The sequence below is a fragment of the Lepidochelys olivacea genome (assembly GCF_965140295.1).
Source record: "Lepidochelys olivacea isolate rLepOli2 genome assembly, chromosome: 10".
NCBI lineage: Eukaryota > Metazoa > Chordata > Testudines > Cheloniidae > Lepidochelys > Lepidochelys olivacea.
This window is the reverse complement of record NC_140420.1, coordinates 55686929-55704309: the sequence shown is the minus strand read 5'-3', so window position 1 is coordinate 55704309 and position 17381 is coordinate 55686929. Positions and strand designations below refer to the sequence as shown.

Below are 17381 nucleotides of genomic sequence, written 5' to 3'. Positions count from 1 at the left end.
CTCACACACTGGTGCGCTCTCTCTCTCTCTCTCTCACTCACACACACACACACACTTCCTGTCCATTTCACACAACTTTCACCTATATACACTCGCTCATTCTCATACACATGCACACCCACTCAGCCACATCTGTATAGTCCAATGTGTTAACAGAAAAAACCCTTTATTTCAATAAATGGCTTGGGCTAGTTTTTAAATGACTTTCAGTGATGTTAAGTGTTGTACAGGTATTATATACAGTATGGATGCAGCCCATACAACACATAGAGAGCTGTATATGCTGGCCATAATGGTAAATAGGTTGAGAACCACTGTGGCCTGGCGCATGTGTAATTGATCAAAGTCCTGCTTTTCAAAAATAAGTGCTGAAAATTAGGGTCCTAAATCCATATCCATAAATTTGTGCCGATCCATTGGGAGGCACTGTGGTGTAATGGATAGGGTACTAGACTAGAAACCAGAGATGAGGGGTTTGGGGTGCAGGAGGGGGCTCTGGACTGAGGCAGGGAGTTAGGGTGTGGGAGTGGGTCGGGGTGGGGGTGCAGGTTCCGGGGTGGGGTCAGGAATGAGGGGGTCAGAGTGCAGGAGGGGGCTCTGGACTGGGGTGCAGGGGGTGTGAGGGCTCTGGCTTAGGGTGCAGATTCTGGGGTGGGGCTGGGGCTGAGGGGTTTCGGTGAAGGAGGGTGCTCTGTGGCTGAGGGGTTCGGATGGCAGGAGGGGGATCAGAGCTGGGGTGGGGGTTGGGGCACAGTGGGAGATGAGGCCTCTGGCTGGGGGTTTGGGCTCTTGGCTGGCGATGGGGGGCTTGGGTTGCAGGAGGGTGCTTCTGGCTGGGACCAAGGGGTTTGGAGGGTGGAAGGGAGATCAGGGCTGGGTTCGGGGTGCGGGAGGAGGTTCAGGCTCCAGGTGACGCTTACCTCAGGCAGCTCGCAGAAGCAGAGACATGTCTCTCCACACATGTCTCCCTCTCCCACATGGAGGCTTGTCCAGGCAGCTCTGCGTACCGCCCCATCTGCAGTCGCCGCCTCTGCAGCTCCTGTTGTCTGTAGTTCCCAGCCAATGGGAGCTGCAGAGCCAGTGCTTGGGGAGGGGGCAGCATGCAGAGCCCCCTGGCTGCCCCTACACGTAGAAGCTGAAGGTGGGACATGCCGCTGCTTCCAGGAGCCATGGCAGGCAGGGAGCCTGCCTTAACCCTGCTGCGCTACCAACCAGACTTTTAATGGCCCAGTCAGCAGTGCTGACTGGAGCCACCAGGGTCCCTTTGCAAGCAGGCGTTCTGGTCAAAAACCGGACACCTGCAACCCTAACCCTTTGCCTTGTCTGTTTAGATTGCAAGTTTTTTGGGCCAGGGACTATGACCGAATTTTTCAAGATCATATTTAGTCACTTAAGTGTGGGTTTTCAAGAGTGCAAAAATGAATTGGGAGCTTTTGAAAATACCACCTTTGGGTATTTAAACATGGATTTAAGAGTGTAACATTAGAGTCCCATTCTTGAAAATTTTGGTCTGTCTCTTACTGTGTGTTTTGTGTATAGCGCAATGGACCCTGATCCCACTTGTGACCTCCGTGCTACAATAATATAAATAGTAATAATCTTTATGTACCTTCTGACTTCAGAAAATGCTGAGCACTCAGCAGTACCTATTGACCAGTGGGAGTGGTGCCTGAATATGGATTTAGGGTCCAGGATTTAGGATTTGATGGTCCTATTTTAGGAAATTTGGGGCCAGATGTCAGATTACACATCTGGCAATTCACATTCATTGACTATTTTGCACACACATAGTTACTTAGTTTATAAACTCCTTATAGTATGGGCCGTCCTTGAGGGTTTGGAAAGTGCCTAACACATAGTGAGCACTCCCATAAATTAACAAGAAATAATAATAATTTCACGTGCTAGTTAATAATGCACATTTTTGTGCCACAGTATTGTTCAGCCCTAATTTTCAAAGTGAGGGCCTATAATTTTGGTAGATTCAGCTTTACTTCTGATGTGGATGATCACTTTTCTTATTATTGGCTTGTCATTATTCCACTCAAGAGGAAAGAATTAAGTATGACAGTATGCTGCTTCTGCCCAAAATGCAGAAACATCTGTTGTAGTTATGAGTGCATGGCTCGTGGCCAAAATGAGGACAGAAATTCATTGTGATTAGCTATGGCATCATTAGCAGATGTCACCAGTTGGGGAATTAGATAAACTAACATTGTAAGTGCTCCCTTTCACCAGCAGGACAGAAGATGTTAAGATTTTCTAAAAGTGCAGATGTGTTCAAAGTCTGTTTGCCATGAAGGATGAGAAATCTACACTGCCAATGTCCAAGCATTAGAAACCAGCGAAGACCTTTGCAAATTTACAACCCGCGGCAATAGGCATTATGTTGTCATTTTCCAGTGCAGAGCATGACTCTTTGTGGAATTAATGGATACTTTTTACATTTAATATTCAGTCCTCTAGGACTACAGGGACAATGTTCAGAGAATAACAATGAGGCTGCAAAACTCATTTTCCTTTCAAGTTTATTTCTTATTGTCAATCCTAATCTCCTTATTCTTCCATCAGTTTCTTTCCAAAATTGGTCATTGCAGTGGTAGTGTGGGGGAAGGTGGTACTTACATTTGGCGGACTTTGAGTGGATTCAAAGAAAAACAGTTCGGCTTCAAATTACATTACAACAATGACAATTTTTGGAGTAAAAGCTGACACAGGAGCAGAAGTTTCATATTCATCAATTCAATAAATTACCAGAACAGAGGCTAAAGCTGTGAATGTTTTACTGTTAAAACAAACATTTCTCTGTTCCTCAGGTGTTTTGATTTCTTTTGTTTTATCTTTTACATAGAATCATAGAATATTAGGGTTGGAAGAGACCTCAGGAGGTCATCTAGTCTAATCCCCTGCTCAAAGCAGGACCAGCACCAACTAAATCATCCCAGCCAAGGCTTTGTCAAGCCAGGCCTTAAAAATCTCTAAGGATGGAAATTCCACCATCTCTCTAGGTAACCCATTCCAGTGCTTCACCTCCTAGTGAAATAGTGTTTCCTAATATCCAACCTAAACCTCCCCCACTGCAACTTGAGACCATTACTCCTTGTTCTGTCATATGCCACCACTGAGAACAGCCTAGCTCGATCCTCTTTGGAACCCCCCTTCAGGTAGTTGAAGGCTGCTATCAAATCCCCCCTCACTCTTCTCTTCTGCAGACTAAACAAGCCCAGTTCCCTCAAAGTCATGTGCCCCAACCCCCTAATCATTTTTGTTGCCCTCCACTGAACTCTCTCCAATTTGTCCACACCCCTTCTGTAGTGGGGGGGACCAAAACTGGACACAATACTCCAGGCTTGGCCTCACCAGTGTCGAATAGAGGGGAATAATCACTTCCCTAGATCTGCTGGCAATGCTTCTACTAATGCAGCCCAATATGCCACGAAGGCACACTGCTGACTCATATCCAGCTTCTCGTCCACTGTAATCCCCAGGTCCTTTTCTGCAGAACTGCTGCTTAGCCAGTTGGTCCCCAGCCTGTAGCAGTGCATGGGATTCCTCCTTCCAAAATGCAGGACTCTGCACTTGTCCTTATTGAACCTCATCAGATTTCTTTTGGCCCAATCCTCCAATTTGTCTAGGTCACTCTAGACCTACCCTCCATCGTATCACCTCTCCCCCCAGTTTAGTGTCATCTGAGAACTTGCTGAGGGTGAAATTAATCCCATCATCCAGATCACTGATAAAGATGTTGAACAAAACCGGCCAAAGGACCGACCACTTGGGGACTCCGCTTGATACCGGCTGCCAACTAGATATCGAGCCGTTGATCGTTACCCGTTGAGCCTGACAATCTCGCCAGCTTTCTATCCACCTTGTAGTCCATTCATCCAATCCATACTTTTTTAACTTGCTGGCAAGAATACTGTGGGAGACCATATCAAAAGCTTTGCTAAAGTCAAGATATATCACATCCACATATTCTATGTCTATACCATGTCTACATAGTCTAGAAATGGTAGCCAGGCATGAAAGAAACATGTCTCACATCATCTGTAAACATTTCCATTATCAGACTATACTGTACCCAGCCAGTTTATTAGGATATGCTGTCTCACTCCTCTTCCAAAATTCTGCATTAGTACACCATGCTGTTAGATGGTGTGAGCACAATTATGTGATAGGACACGTCTTTTTTTCTGTGAACTCTGAGATCCATTATGAGGTTGCAAATACTTGACAAATATTCCTGTGCTTTGAGACATTCCATCAAATAGTCATAAAGGTACCTTTCATTCCGCACACACTCCTACTGTTTAGATTCTCTTTAAATGAGAGGGTGTGAGATACCATTGAACTAGCAAAATATACTGATTTTCTTTTACTGTTAGATAGCTGGAAAAGGGAGCTATTTTACCCCAAATAAAGGACCAATGATCTCAGAGAATTTCTTTATCTAGAACCTTTTCCCATTTCTTCCTGTAATTACATTTGCCATCCATTTCAAGTATAATAAGTTCACTATGTAGTTTTGAAATTGATTTTGGATCTGCTAGAGTTCATTGTCATTTCTAGAACCTGCCATTTCTTGGGAGGTTTGACATATATCTTAACTGTATTTAATTAAGTATTGGTATCTTAGTTATAGTAAAAGTTCCTTGTAATGTCTCTGGGTCTATCATTTTTCCCCTTTAATTAGCTACCCTACTCTTTGCAGGCTCACTTTTTCCCATTTTTTAAGAAGTGGAATCAATGTCTCCTGGAGGGAAGTTCAGATTGTATCTATTTTGTTGTTAGAGGGGAAGAGGCTGGGCTGTTTTTCACTTCTGCTTTGCCCCGCAGTTTTCAGGGAAATCACTAAATGGGAGGTTTTGGGTGTTTTGGAAATGAAAATGTTGACCCAAATGTGATAGCAAGTATTTTCTGCTCTGTGTTCTCCAATATTTATTGCTATACCCATCATACCATGCTATCAAGGCCCAGCGTTCTGGTGCCCAATAATACCTCCTTAGGTTTGTATCACTAGCCCTCTTTGAAATACTGACCTATATATTTTTTAAATGAGTGCTCTTGTTACTCCAAATAAAATGTAAAATGGGGAAGATTCTCTTCTAATAATTTTGTAGGGATTTCTATTCCAAGTGTTTAAAAAAAGAAGATAATCTTGGAGAGAAGGCTTATCCAATTTTATGTATCTTTTTCAAATCTTTTCAACAGAGATGCATAATGTGTATTATATATTTTTCCCAGATGAGAGGTAATATTGGCCTCAAGCTGTCTTGGGGAGTTTTCTGTCCAATGAAATCTAATACTTTGGATTAGGCATAAATTGGGTGAGATTTTCAAAAACATCTAATTGAGTTAGAAGCACAATTCCTGTGGACATTGAAACTTCTGTGAGTTTCATGTCTTTCATAATATGAAGCACACGGGTAAAGGGGATAAACAAACATCACCAAGGGATTGCCCACATGCGAAACATCTTGGTTCTCTGGGCTGCCTGCATTTATTACTAAGGTATTGTATTTTCTTCTCTTTTATTGTGTAAAAGTTTTGATCACTATTACAAATAAGAGCAGTGACAGAAGCAGCCATATCATGTTTCTCTCGAGACCAATAAATTCAGAGTATGTGCCATTAACATTGACTTCAGCGATAAGATTGTGTAAGATTTTAACCATGCTTGCTGAAAATGGAGCTGATTGCAGTTTGTCTTTGTCTACAACTGTTCATCTTTATCCATGGCTGATACCTGCTCTCAGCATTGGTTCAAACCTCAAAAGGGTTTCTTAGGAAGCTGCTTCAGGGTTTCTGAAATGGTACTGAATGCAGCTTGCCCTGTCTGCACTTGCCACTAAACTGCTGAGTACTGGTTCAGCTACTGTCTGTCACAATAACCAGGCAATCTGTGCTTTGGACCCCTGTTAGTCCCTCTCGAGTGCACCTCTCAGAGGCCTGGCTTCCTGTACCTCTTTCTGGGTGGAACCATGCAGTCCAAACATTCATAGACGGGATCTCTGGAGTGTAGCCCCCATTGTTACCAGCTGTGTTAACTGCATTTGATGCCAGTGAGCTCTTTTACTCTGGGAGCATGTGATGTTGGCTGATTAAAGTGACTCAAACAAGGCTTCTTGAAAACAAAGTATTATTTATTCATTCACCCAAAAGCCTTATGCACTCAGAGTCATGAAGAGAGGCAGCTAGCAGGAGAATTCTGGAGGGAATTTAGAGAGGAAGTGTGAGAGGCTTTCCTTCCAGGTTCAGCTCTATGTTTGATTCCAGATGGACAGCAATGGAACAGTGGTTCTGACCCCCGCCTGAAGCCAGAAGGGACTTCTTATGTATGAAGTACAAGTTGGTAGCTGTGCTGGAAGAAAAGATTATTGGATTGGAAGAGGAAGTAGAGATGTTATTGAGAATTAGAGAACCTGAGGCATACCTAGACAGCCAGGTTCAGGAAACATTCGTACCTTAGGTTTATGGAAGAATGAAACTGGCCACCAAGGAACTGGAGAGAGAGGAACACAGAGAGAAGAGGCTTTCTGCATGGCTGGAGAGAGACTACAATAGGTAGGCTGTGGCCAACAGAGAGAAGAAGACCAGGAGGAATTCCAAATAATTATTTATTATTTATAATTATTTTAATAATATATTCCAATATTTATTTATATGTTATTTGGAATAATTTTTATTTATAATTACATATAATTAAAAATATATTATAAGTAATAGAAGAAGGGGAATAGTGATGAATTGTACAAAATTGATAAGAGAAGCAAAGGGACACACTTTTGCTGACCATAAAGCAGAGGTGGGCAAACTATGGCCCGCGGGACCCTCCTGCATGGCCCCTGAGCTCCTGGCCCGGGAGGCTAGCCCCCAGCCCCTCCCCTACTGTTCCCCCTTCCCGTTAGCCTCAGCTCAATGCTCTGGGTGGCAGGGCTGTGATCTCTTGCCGGGCAGCGCAGCTGCAGAGCCATGGCCTGACCCAATGCTCTGTGCTGTGTGGTGGCGTGGGTGGCTCCAGCCAGGTGGCGCGGCTGCCTGTCCTGGTGCTCTGGGCGGCATGGCTGTAGTGCTCCAGGCAGTGCGGTAAGAGGGCAGGGAGCAGCGGTTGGATAGAGGGCAGGGGAGGTTGGGGTGGTGGTCAGGGGGTGGAGGTGTGGATAGGGGTCGGGGCAGTCAGAGGGCAGGGAACAGGGGGGTTGAATGGGGGCAGGGGTTCCGGGGAGGAAGTCAGGAAGGAGGGGGGGGGTTGGATGCGGCAGCGGGGGGCTGGGGTTCCAAGGGCAGTCAGGGAGAAGGTGGGGTTGGATGGGGCAGTGGTCCTGGGGGGGGCTATCAGGGGATAGGGAACGGGGGGATTCAATGGGGCAGGAGTCCTGGGGGCTGTCAGGGGGTGAGAAGTGGCGGGGGGGGGTCAGATAGGGGGCAGGGGCCGGGCCATGCCTGGCTGTTTGGAGAGGCACACCCTCCCCTAACCGGCCGTCCATACAATTTCGGAAACCCTCAGGCCAAAAAGTTTGCCCATCCCTGCCATAAAGAGTTTCCTTAAGGACAACAAGAAGGCGGCTTTTAAAATTGCATAAGTAACAAAGATAATCCTAACAATTGTTTTGGTCCATTACTAGATGGAAATGGTAGAATTATCAATAATAATGCAGACAAGACAGATGTTTTCAGTAAATATTTTTTGTTCCCTATTTGGAAAAAAGCCATCTCATGTAGTCATTTCAGATTAAAAATGATGACATGCTTTCCATTCCATTAGTAACTCATGAGGATGTTAAATAGCAGCTACTACGGTTAGACATAGTAAAATCAGCAGTTCCAGAGAACTTGTATCCAAGAGTTTTAAAAGAGCTAACTTAAGAGCTCGCTAGACCATTAATGTTTGTCTTCAATAAGTCTGGAATGCTGGGAAAGTTCCAGAAGACTGGAAGAAAGCTAAGGTTGTGCCAATGTTTAAAAACGGTAGATGGGATGACCCAGCTAATTTATAGGCCTGTCAGGCTGACATCAATCCAGGGCAAGATAAATGAGCAGCTGATACGGACATGATTAATAAAGAATTAATGACAATCATTAAATAATAAATATAAATAATAATACATTAAATAATAATATGACAATAAAATGGGTTTATGGAAAATAGATTCATAGATCCGGTCAAACTAACTTGATATCTTCTTTTGATGAGATTGATTGCTAAAGGAAATAAGGTTGATGTAATTTGCTTAAATTTCTGTAAGGCGTTTGTAATTAAAGAAGGATGTTGATAAATTGTAGCTGTTTCATAGAAGAGCCATGAGAATGATTGAAGAATTGGAAATTATGCCTTATAGTGGTAAACTCGAGGAGCTCAATCTATTTAGTTTAACAAAGAGAAGGTTAAGGGGTGAATTGATCAGTCTATAAGTATCTAAATGAGAAACAAATATTTGATAATGGGATAATAAGATTTGATAAACAAATATTTGATAACGAGCAGAAAAAAGTACAAACAAGATCCAATGGCTGCAGGTTAAAACTAGACAAATTCAGACTGGAAATAAGGAGTAAGTTTTCAAGTCAGGGTAATTAACCATTGGAACAACTTACCAAGGGTTATGGTGGACTTTCAGTCACTGGTAGTTTTAAAATCAAGATTGGATTTTGGTTTAAAGATATTCTCTAGTTGAAAGGGAATTATTTTGGTGGAGTTCTGTGGTCTGTGTTATACAGGAGGTCAGACTAGATGATCACAATGGTCCTTTTGGTCTTGGAATCTATAAATCTATGAATAAGAGCAAACATATAAAACAACAGGGCTAGACGTATATTTCCCCTTACCTACATCTTAATCTTTTCTTGCAAGCTCCTCTCAGCCCAGTTCACCGCATGTCTGTATGAGAGAGACAGATTGTCCTGCTGCAATGTGCTCCCTGTGACACAGTCTCCCTGTACATCTGTCAGAGACTCCACCTAGGCGACTACTGACACCCCACTCAACCCCCCACTTCCTGCCTAGGCTAGCATCTTTAAGATTTTAATATACCTTTTGTTCCTAGGTTCAACCTGGGAAGAGCTTTGCCAGCCTAGTGTGCGTCGGGCCAGAGGTAGTACGTAGCTATGAGTTTGCTCCTACTGTTCTAGTAGCATCAGTAGAACACACTGACTGAAAGAAGTAGATTGACTGCTGGTAGCAGAATCTGGAGCATGGGAGGCTAATTACTTAGTAGATATCCTGGAAAGTATAACTTGACAGCTAATTAGTAAGCATCTAATTGTTAATTTCCCACAAACAAAGGAAACCTGGCTCCCTGACCCTCCACTGTATTACATCATTGAGACTGTGACCTTTAAGTCATCTTATACATAGAGTGTTTCATGGAACAATGATTACTTTAAGCTTCTAAACACAAGGAGCCAGATTAATTGCTGGTGTAATGTAAAATCAGATTTACGTCTGAGATGAGTTCTTCCCAGAAAGGTACAACCCCTGCCAAGCTAAAAATGAAACCCATTTGCTAGGTCTTCTAAACATAAACATTTTTGTTTTCCTGTTATATGGCTGCTTCTTTAATCTGTGTCAGTGGAACTTTTGTAAAAATCATAACAATGCAATGAGACAACAGTACAAATAGATATATTCACTTGTTTCAGTAAAAAAGCAGAAGTGTGCCTTCAGAAAATTTTCTTAGCTCAGTTGTTTCAAAAGGTGAGCTAAAGACCCAATCATCCACCAGTCCTACAAAAATAATATGACAGCAGAGACTCAACGGAAGGTGAAAGAATGCCTCTTTGTGTTGTGATTGGCTATTGGTGTGCTTCTCCCCATGCAGAGCATATAAAACAGGGTCACAAAGGCCAAGTTTCATTTGATCTTCAGAACAGTCATTTAAACCTGCTAACAGGCTCATTAGGCTATTGTTTTTCTATATCACTGAGTGTGCTTTTTGATCCTATTGCTGTGTTAGAGCCTGATCAGCTTCAGGCCCTTGATTTGTACTTCTCAGTCATTGTTACTGTTTAGAGTTTGGTACAGTTGTATTTTTTGTTTTTAGTAGGGCTGTCGATTAATCGCAGTTAATTCATGTGATTAATTAAAAAAATTAATTGCGATTTAAAAAAATTAATTGCGATTAATCACAGTTTTAATCGCACTGTTAAAATAGAATGCTAGTTAAAATTTATTAAATATTTTCGATGTTTTTCTACATTTTCATATATATTGTATTCTGTGTTGTAATTGAAATCAGTGTATATTATTTTTATTACAAATATTTGCACTGTAAAAATGATAAAAGAAATAGCATTTTTCAATTAATCTCATACAAGTACTGTAGTGCAATCTTTTTGTCGTGAAAGTGCAACTTACAAATGTCAATTTTTTTTGTTAAATAACTGCTCTCAAAAACAAAACCACTTAAAACCTCATAGCCTACAGGTCCATTCAGTCCTATTTTTTGTTCAGCCAATTGCGTAGACAAACAAGTTTTGTTTACATTTACAGGAGACAATGCTGCCCTCTTCTTATTTACAATGTCACCAGAAAGTGAGAACAGGTATTTTCATAAACAACGAGGAGTCCTTGTGGCACCTTAGAGACTGACACATTTTTGGGGGCATAAGTTTTCGTGGGCTAAAACCCACTTCATCGGATGCATGGAGTGAAACATACAGTAAACTGTATATATATCACAGCACATGAAAATATGGGAGTCCCCTTACCAAGTGGGGGGGTCAGTGCTAACGAGGCCCTCCCACTTGGTAAGGCAACTCCTATCTGGGAGGAGGGATAGATCAGTGGTTTGAGCATTGGCCTGCTAAACCCAGGGTTGTGAGTTCAATCCTTGAGGAGGCCATTTAGGGATCTGGGGCAAAAATTGGGGATTGGTCCTGCTTTGAGCAGGGGGTTGGACTAGATGATCTCCTGAGGTCCCTTCCAACCCTAATATTCTATGATTCTATGACTTGTATTAGGTGAATTGAAAAATACTATTTCTTTTATTTTTTACAGTGCAAATACTTATAATAAAAATAAATATAAAGTGAGCACTGTACACTTTGTATTCTGTGTTGTAATTGAAATCAATATATTGGAAAATGTAGAACGCATCCAAAAATATTTCAATAAATGGTATTCTATTATTACCAGTGTGATTAATCATGATTAATATTTTTAATTGCTTGACAGCCCTAGTTTTTAGGTGTGGGAATGTGTGGGCATAGGGGAGCGTCCTTTTTCTTTTCTTTTTATTCACAGGATTACAGTATTTTAAAACTGTATACCATATTAAAACATAACAATTTCTATACCACACCAACTATAAAAATATATTAATATTGAGATCATTTATTTTATAAAAACAAATACAAATTAGGTTGAATTCTCATGTAATGAAACATGGGTTTGTGGGATACTTGTCATTTCTTATTTCTTTTTTAAAAATACATATTTAGCATGTAGCACCTGACTTTTAATATGATGCATTCCAAATTGGCAGTGAGAATGTGCAAATAGTTATTTTAATAGGTATAACCAAGTGTTCATTATTTCTTAACAGGTTATACCATTTAATGCTTTAACAAATTACTTTATAAGATAAACTCCTGTTTTCTGCCACACTATTCAATCTGAAATGTCTGTGTTCTCCATCCTGGTGGTAGAATATTGTATTTCCCCCAAACTTTATGAAGATTTTTGGTGTCCTCTAAGAGTTTAATGAAATCTTGTTTTACTTCTACCAATTTCCTCATCCTCCTTTTGGGCCAGGTTCTACCGCCCTCACTCATACTGCGTAGTACTCTAGTAGTACTCTATTCCCTGAAGCAGACCAATTGATTGCAGTAATGCTACTTGTGAAATAAGGTACAACCCAATGAGAATAAGGATGGCAGAATCTGTCTTCTTATTTTTGTTATTTCCACCATTACCATCTGAAGAAACCTTACCTTTTTTATTTATTTTCAGTTTCTGCCACAGAGGTCACATTCCACCAACCCGGACTGTATGACTCCCCATGGAACTATTCTGCATCAGACCCTGGACTTCGATGAATTCATACCTCCAATACCACCACCACCCTACTACCCACCTGAATATACCTGCGCACCTGTAATGGAAGCACAGAGGTAATTCTTTGTCCCTGAACATTAATATCATTCCTTCATAGCTTTGGGCCACAAATTGACACTACTTCAGGGAAAAATGAATTAAACAATACAGACAGCCCCATAGTGTCAATCCTTTATAGTGGATGTCTTTTCCAAAAATATGAACTGTAGTTTCATGCATGTTTCACAAAGTCTCTTAGAACAACATTTTAAAACTAGTGCTGTCAATTAATCGCAGTTAACTCATGTGATTAACTCAAAAAAATTAGTTGCAATTAAAAAAATTAATTGCACTGTTAAACAACAGAATACCAATTGAAATTTATTAAATATTCACCCAGCAGTATCGTCAATCTGTCCAGCTACATACTCAGCCTGGCAGAAGAGTCTGTCCTATCTCAGGGACTCTCTTTCTGCCCCGCCACTCCCACAAACATGATACAGTTCTGCGGTGATCTGGAAGCCTACTTTTGCCGTCTCCGACCCCAAGAATACTTTTAAGATAACACTGAACAGCACACTGATACACAGATACCCTCTCACCAACAGCACAAGAAGAAGAACTCCACATGGACTCCTCTTGAGGGTCAAAATGACAGTCTGGACCTATACATAGGAGGCTTCCGCTGATGTGCGCAGGCAGAAATTGTGGAAGAACAACATTGCTTGCTTCATAACCTAAGTCGTGCAGAATGCAATGCCATCCCCAGCCTCAGAAACAACCCTGACATTATAATCAAAGAGGCTGATAAAGGAGGTGCTGTTGTCATCATGAACAGGTCTGACTACCAAAAGGAGGCTGCCAGACAACTCTCCAATACCAAATTCTACAGGCCACTTTCCTCAGATACCACTGAGGAATACACTAAGAAACTGCATCATCTACTCAGGACACTCCCTGTACTAACACAGGAACAAATCAACATACCCTTAGAGCTATTCTATCTACTACCCAAGATCCACAAACCCAGAAATCCTGGACGCCCCATCATCTCGGGCATTGGCACTGTCACTGAAGGACTGTCCGATATGTGGACTCTCTACTCAGACCCTACACCACCAGCACTCCCAGCTATCTCTGTGACACCACTCATTTCCTGAGAAAACTGCAATGCATTCATGATCTTCCAGAAAACACCATCCTAGCCACCATGGATGTAGAGGCTCTCTACACAAACATCCCACACACAAATGGAATACAAGCTGTCAGGAACAGTATCCCTGATGATGCCACAGCACAACTGGTTGCTGAACTCTGTGACTTTGTCCTCACGCACAGTTATTTCAAATTTGGTGACAATATATACCTCCAGACCAGTGGCACCACTGTGGGCACCTGCATGGCCCCACAATATGCCAACATTTTTATGGCTGACCTGGAACAACGCTTCCTCAGCTCTCGTCCACTCACGCCCCTTCTCTACCTATGCTACATTGATAACATCTTCATCATCTGGGACCCATGGGAAGGAAACCCTGGAAGAATTCCACCACAATTTCAGTAGCTTCCACCCCAGCGTCAACCTCAGCCTGGACCAATCTACATGGGAGGTCCACTTCCTAGACAAGTGATGGTCATGTTAACACCACTCTATACCGAAAACCCACCGACCACTATGCCTACTTTCATGTCTCCAGCTTCCATCCTGTACACACCACACGATCCATTGTCTACAACCAAGCGCTGAGGTACAACCACATTTGTTCCAACCCCTCAGACAGAGACCAACACCTACAAGATCTTCACCAAGCATTCTCAAAACTACGATACCCACACGAGGAAATAAGGAAACAGAGCAGCACAGCCAGATGTGTATCCAGAAGCCTCCTGCTGCAAGACAAGCCTCAGAAGGAAACCAACAGAACTCTACTGGCCATCACATACAGTCTTCAGCTAAAACCTCTCCAACGCATCATCACTGATCTACAACCCATCCTAGACAACGATCCCTCACTTTCACAGGACTTGGGAGGCAGGCCAGTCCTCGCCCACAGACAATCCGCCAATCAGAAGCATATTCTCACCAGCAACTACACACCCCACCATAGTAACTCTAACTCAGGAACCAATCCATGCAACAAACCTCGATGCCAACTCTGCCCACATATCTACACCAGCAACACCATCACAAGACCTAACCAGATCAGCCACACCATCACCAGTTCATTCACTTGCACGTCCACCAATGTAATACGCCATCATGTGCCGGCAATGCCCCTCTCCTATGTCCATCGGCCAAACTGGACAGTCCCTACGTAAAAGGATAAATGGACACAAATCAGATATTAGGAATGGCAATATACAAAAACCTGTAGGGAACACTTCAACCTCCCTGGACACAAAAAAGCAGATTTAAAGGTAGCCATCCTGCAGCAAAAAAATTTCAGGACCAGACTTCAAAGAGAAACTGCTGAGCTTCATTTCATTTGCAAATTTGACACCATCAGCTGAGAATTAAACAAAGACTGTGAATGGCTCGCCAGCTACAAAAGCAGTTTCTCCTCCCTTGGTGTTCACACCTCAGCTGCTAGGAGAGGGCCTCATCCTCCCTGATTGAACTAACCTCGTTATCCCTAGCCTGATTCTTGCTTGCATATTTATACCTGCCTCTGGAAATTTCCACTACATGCGTCCGACGAAGTGGGTATTCACCCACAAAAGCTTATGCTCCAATATTTCTGTTAGTCTATGAGGTGCCACAGGACTCTTTGCCACTTTTAAAAGAAATAGTATTTTTCAGTTCACCTCACACAAGTACTGTAGTGCAATCTCTTTATTGTGAAAGTGTAACTTACAAACGTAGATTTTTTTGTTACATAACTGCACTCAAAGCAAAACAGTGTAAAACTTTAGACCCTACAAGTGCACTCAGTCCTACTTCTTGTTCAGCCAATTGCTAAGACAAACAAGTTTATTTACATTTATAGAAGATGCTGTTGCCTGCTTCTTATTTAAAATGTCACCTGAAAGTGAGAACAGGCATTCACATGGCACTTTTGTAGTCAGCGTTGCAAGGTATTTATGTGCCAGAGATGCTAATCGTTCATATGCCCCTTTATGCTTTGGCCACCATTCCAGATGACATGCTTTCCTGCTAATGATGTTTGTGAAAAAAATAATGCGTTAATTAAATCTGTGACTTATCTGCTTGCAGGAGAATTGTATGTCTCCTGTTCTGTTTTACCTGCATTTCATGTTATAGCAATCTCGGATGATGACCCAGCACATGTTTGTTGTAAGAACACTTTCACAGCAGATTTAACAAAACACAAAGAAGGTACCAATGTGAGATTTCTAAAAATAGCTACAGCACTCGACCTAAGGTTTAAGAATCTGCGAGGGATGAGGTGTTTAGCATGCTTTCAGCAGTCTTAAAAGAGCAACACTCCTATGTGGAAACTACAGAACCCAAACCAAAAAAGAAAAATCAACCTTCTGCTCGTGGCATCTGACTCAGATGATGAAAATGAACATGAATCGGTCCACTTTGCTTTGGATCATTATTAACCAGAAACCGTCATCAGCATGGACGCCTGTCTTTGGAATGGTGGTGGAAGCATGAAGGGACATATGAATCTTTAGCGCATCTGGCATGTAAATATCTTGCGATATTGTGATAAATTTTTTAATCGCTTGACAGCCCTGTTTAAAACATTGATTTGTTTATAATAGTGCTAGTGTATAAAAAAAGACCACGATGGAGAAGTGGATGAATTCAGACAAGACAGGGATAACAATATTTGAACATAAAACAAGGATTCAGATTTACTATTAATTTTACCATAATTGTTAGCATTATACACAGAAGTTAAAAGTGAAAGTTAATCTTTGAGGAAATTGCCTTTAAGTTAATGTACATTGCTATAGAGTACTGTATGTGCAAGACATTAATGCCTATAGAATACATTGGTAAAAATGGCCAGTATCCAAAAATGAAATACAATTTTTAAACTATCCTTTGAATTTAGGCTTCATTTCACTTGTCTGATGAATCTCTTCAATGGACTGCTTTGTGATGGGTTCAGTCACAAATTCAGAAACATGCATCTGCTAACTACATCAGTGTGGAAGATGACAGTTTTCCAGGTAAATCCAGTTCAGTGAAATGATAAGTCAACATTTATTTTCTTTAACAGAGGTCTCCATTTGGACTTTCCTCGTTCCTCCTTCAGTGCTTTATATGAAGTCACCATTAACAGCCCAGGAATGCTATATCCAACGGAGCTACCCCCTCCTTATGAAGCAGTGATTGGACAGACCCCTGCTAGTCAGGTAAGGAAAGATCAAAGGAAATAGGGATGAATTTTCTTTGGCCATTCTCTTACTTACTAAAGAATTTAGGAGGTAAAAGTACCTGAAGGACACAGTGATAAACGTGTTTGAATTGTGAGCACTTTTGCATTCTTTAAACTGATAATTTCTGGTCCAGTGTCTTTAAATTAAATGGGTGTTTTCCTTTCCCAGTCATAGCTTGTGACCTTCACCTATAAGTCTGCTTCCTCCTAAATTCTGGGTGCATGCTTGGATAAATGTTTATATAAGACATGGCATTTCAGTTGAGGTCATTCATTTTAAAATATCACAAAAATAACCACAGAACATTGGAACATCACTGAAGAAATCCTAGGAGAGATTTGAGCCATTGAAGCAAGGAACCTTTTTTTTAGGTGTCGATGGAGAATGACATTCTGAAGTGAGACTGGGCTGCTTGGGCCCTTTTGGTAAGAAGAATCCTCAAGTAGGAAGCAGTTTTCATTTATTCAAAGTAGTCTACTGCCTACAACAGGGAGATTGCCTTACTTTTCTTTAATGTACTGTGCATAGGTAGGAGATTAGATTTGCTAACCAAGAAGGTAATTTTGTTTGGTACAAAATGTGATGATTCCATCTGTGTGTGTCTTAGAAATACAGCTCATGTGACATATAATTTTAACATGTCCTGTGGTCTGAGCTTAGATTAATACAAATTTCTATATAAAATTCCATTAAGTACCATATTTGAGTTAGGAGAAATTCCTGCAAAAGACTATATATTAACTTAGATCAATTTAAAAAAAGTGCTTTGCAGTTGGAATTGGATCTCAAATTATCTTCTGGAAATGAGCTGGCATAGATTTTCTTATAATGACTTGCCCAAGTCTTGACAGAAAGGCTTACACCCAGTGTCAAAATTTACTCTCTGCCAGTTCTAACATATAGCCTTCCAGGAACAGAAACCAAGCTGGCCCCAAAATACTAGGAACTGACCTGCATCTAGTGATTACATTAAGTGATGAGGAACTACACA

The 17381-nt window shown here is 41.5% G+C and overlaps 1 protein-coding gene across 4 annotated transcripts in view; it reads left to right on the top strand.

The window, feature by feature from the left end:
• The window catches only part of ENTREP2 (endosomal transmembrane epsin interactor 2), a 381215-nt gene that overhangs the window by 343061 nt on the left and 20773 nt on the right, over positions 1–17381 (top strand). For all 4 annotated transcript variants that reach the window (XM_084642441.1, XM_084642439.1, XM_084642440.1 and 1 more), the window contains 2 exons: positions 11951–12111; positions 16231–16366. In XM_084642441.1, coding sequence (XP_084498567.1) covers positions 11951–12111; positions 16231–16366 — 297 coding nt within the window. The remainder of the gene's footprint in view (positions 1–11950; positions 12112–16230; positions 16367–17381) is intronic.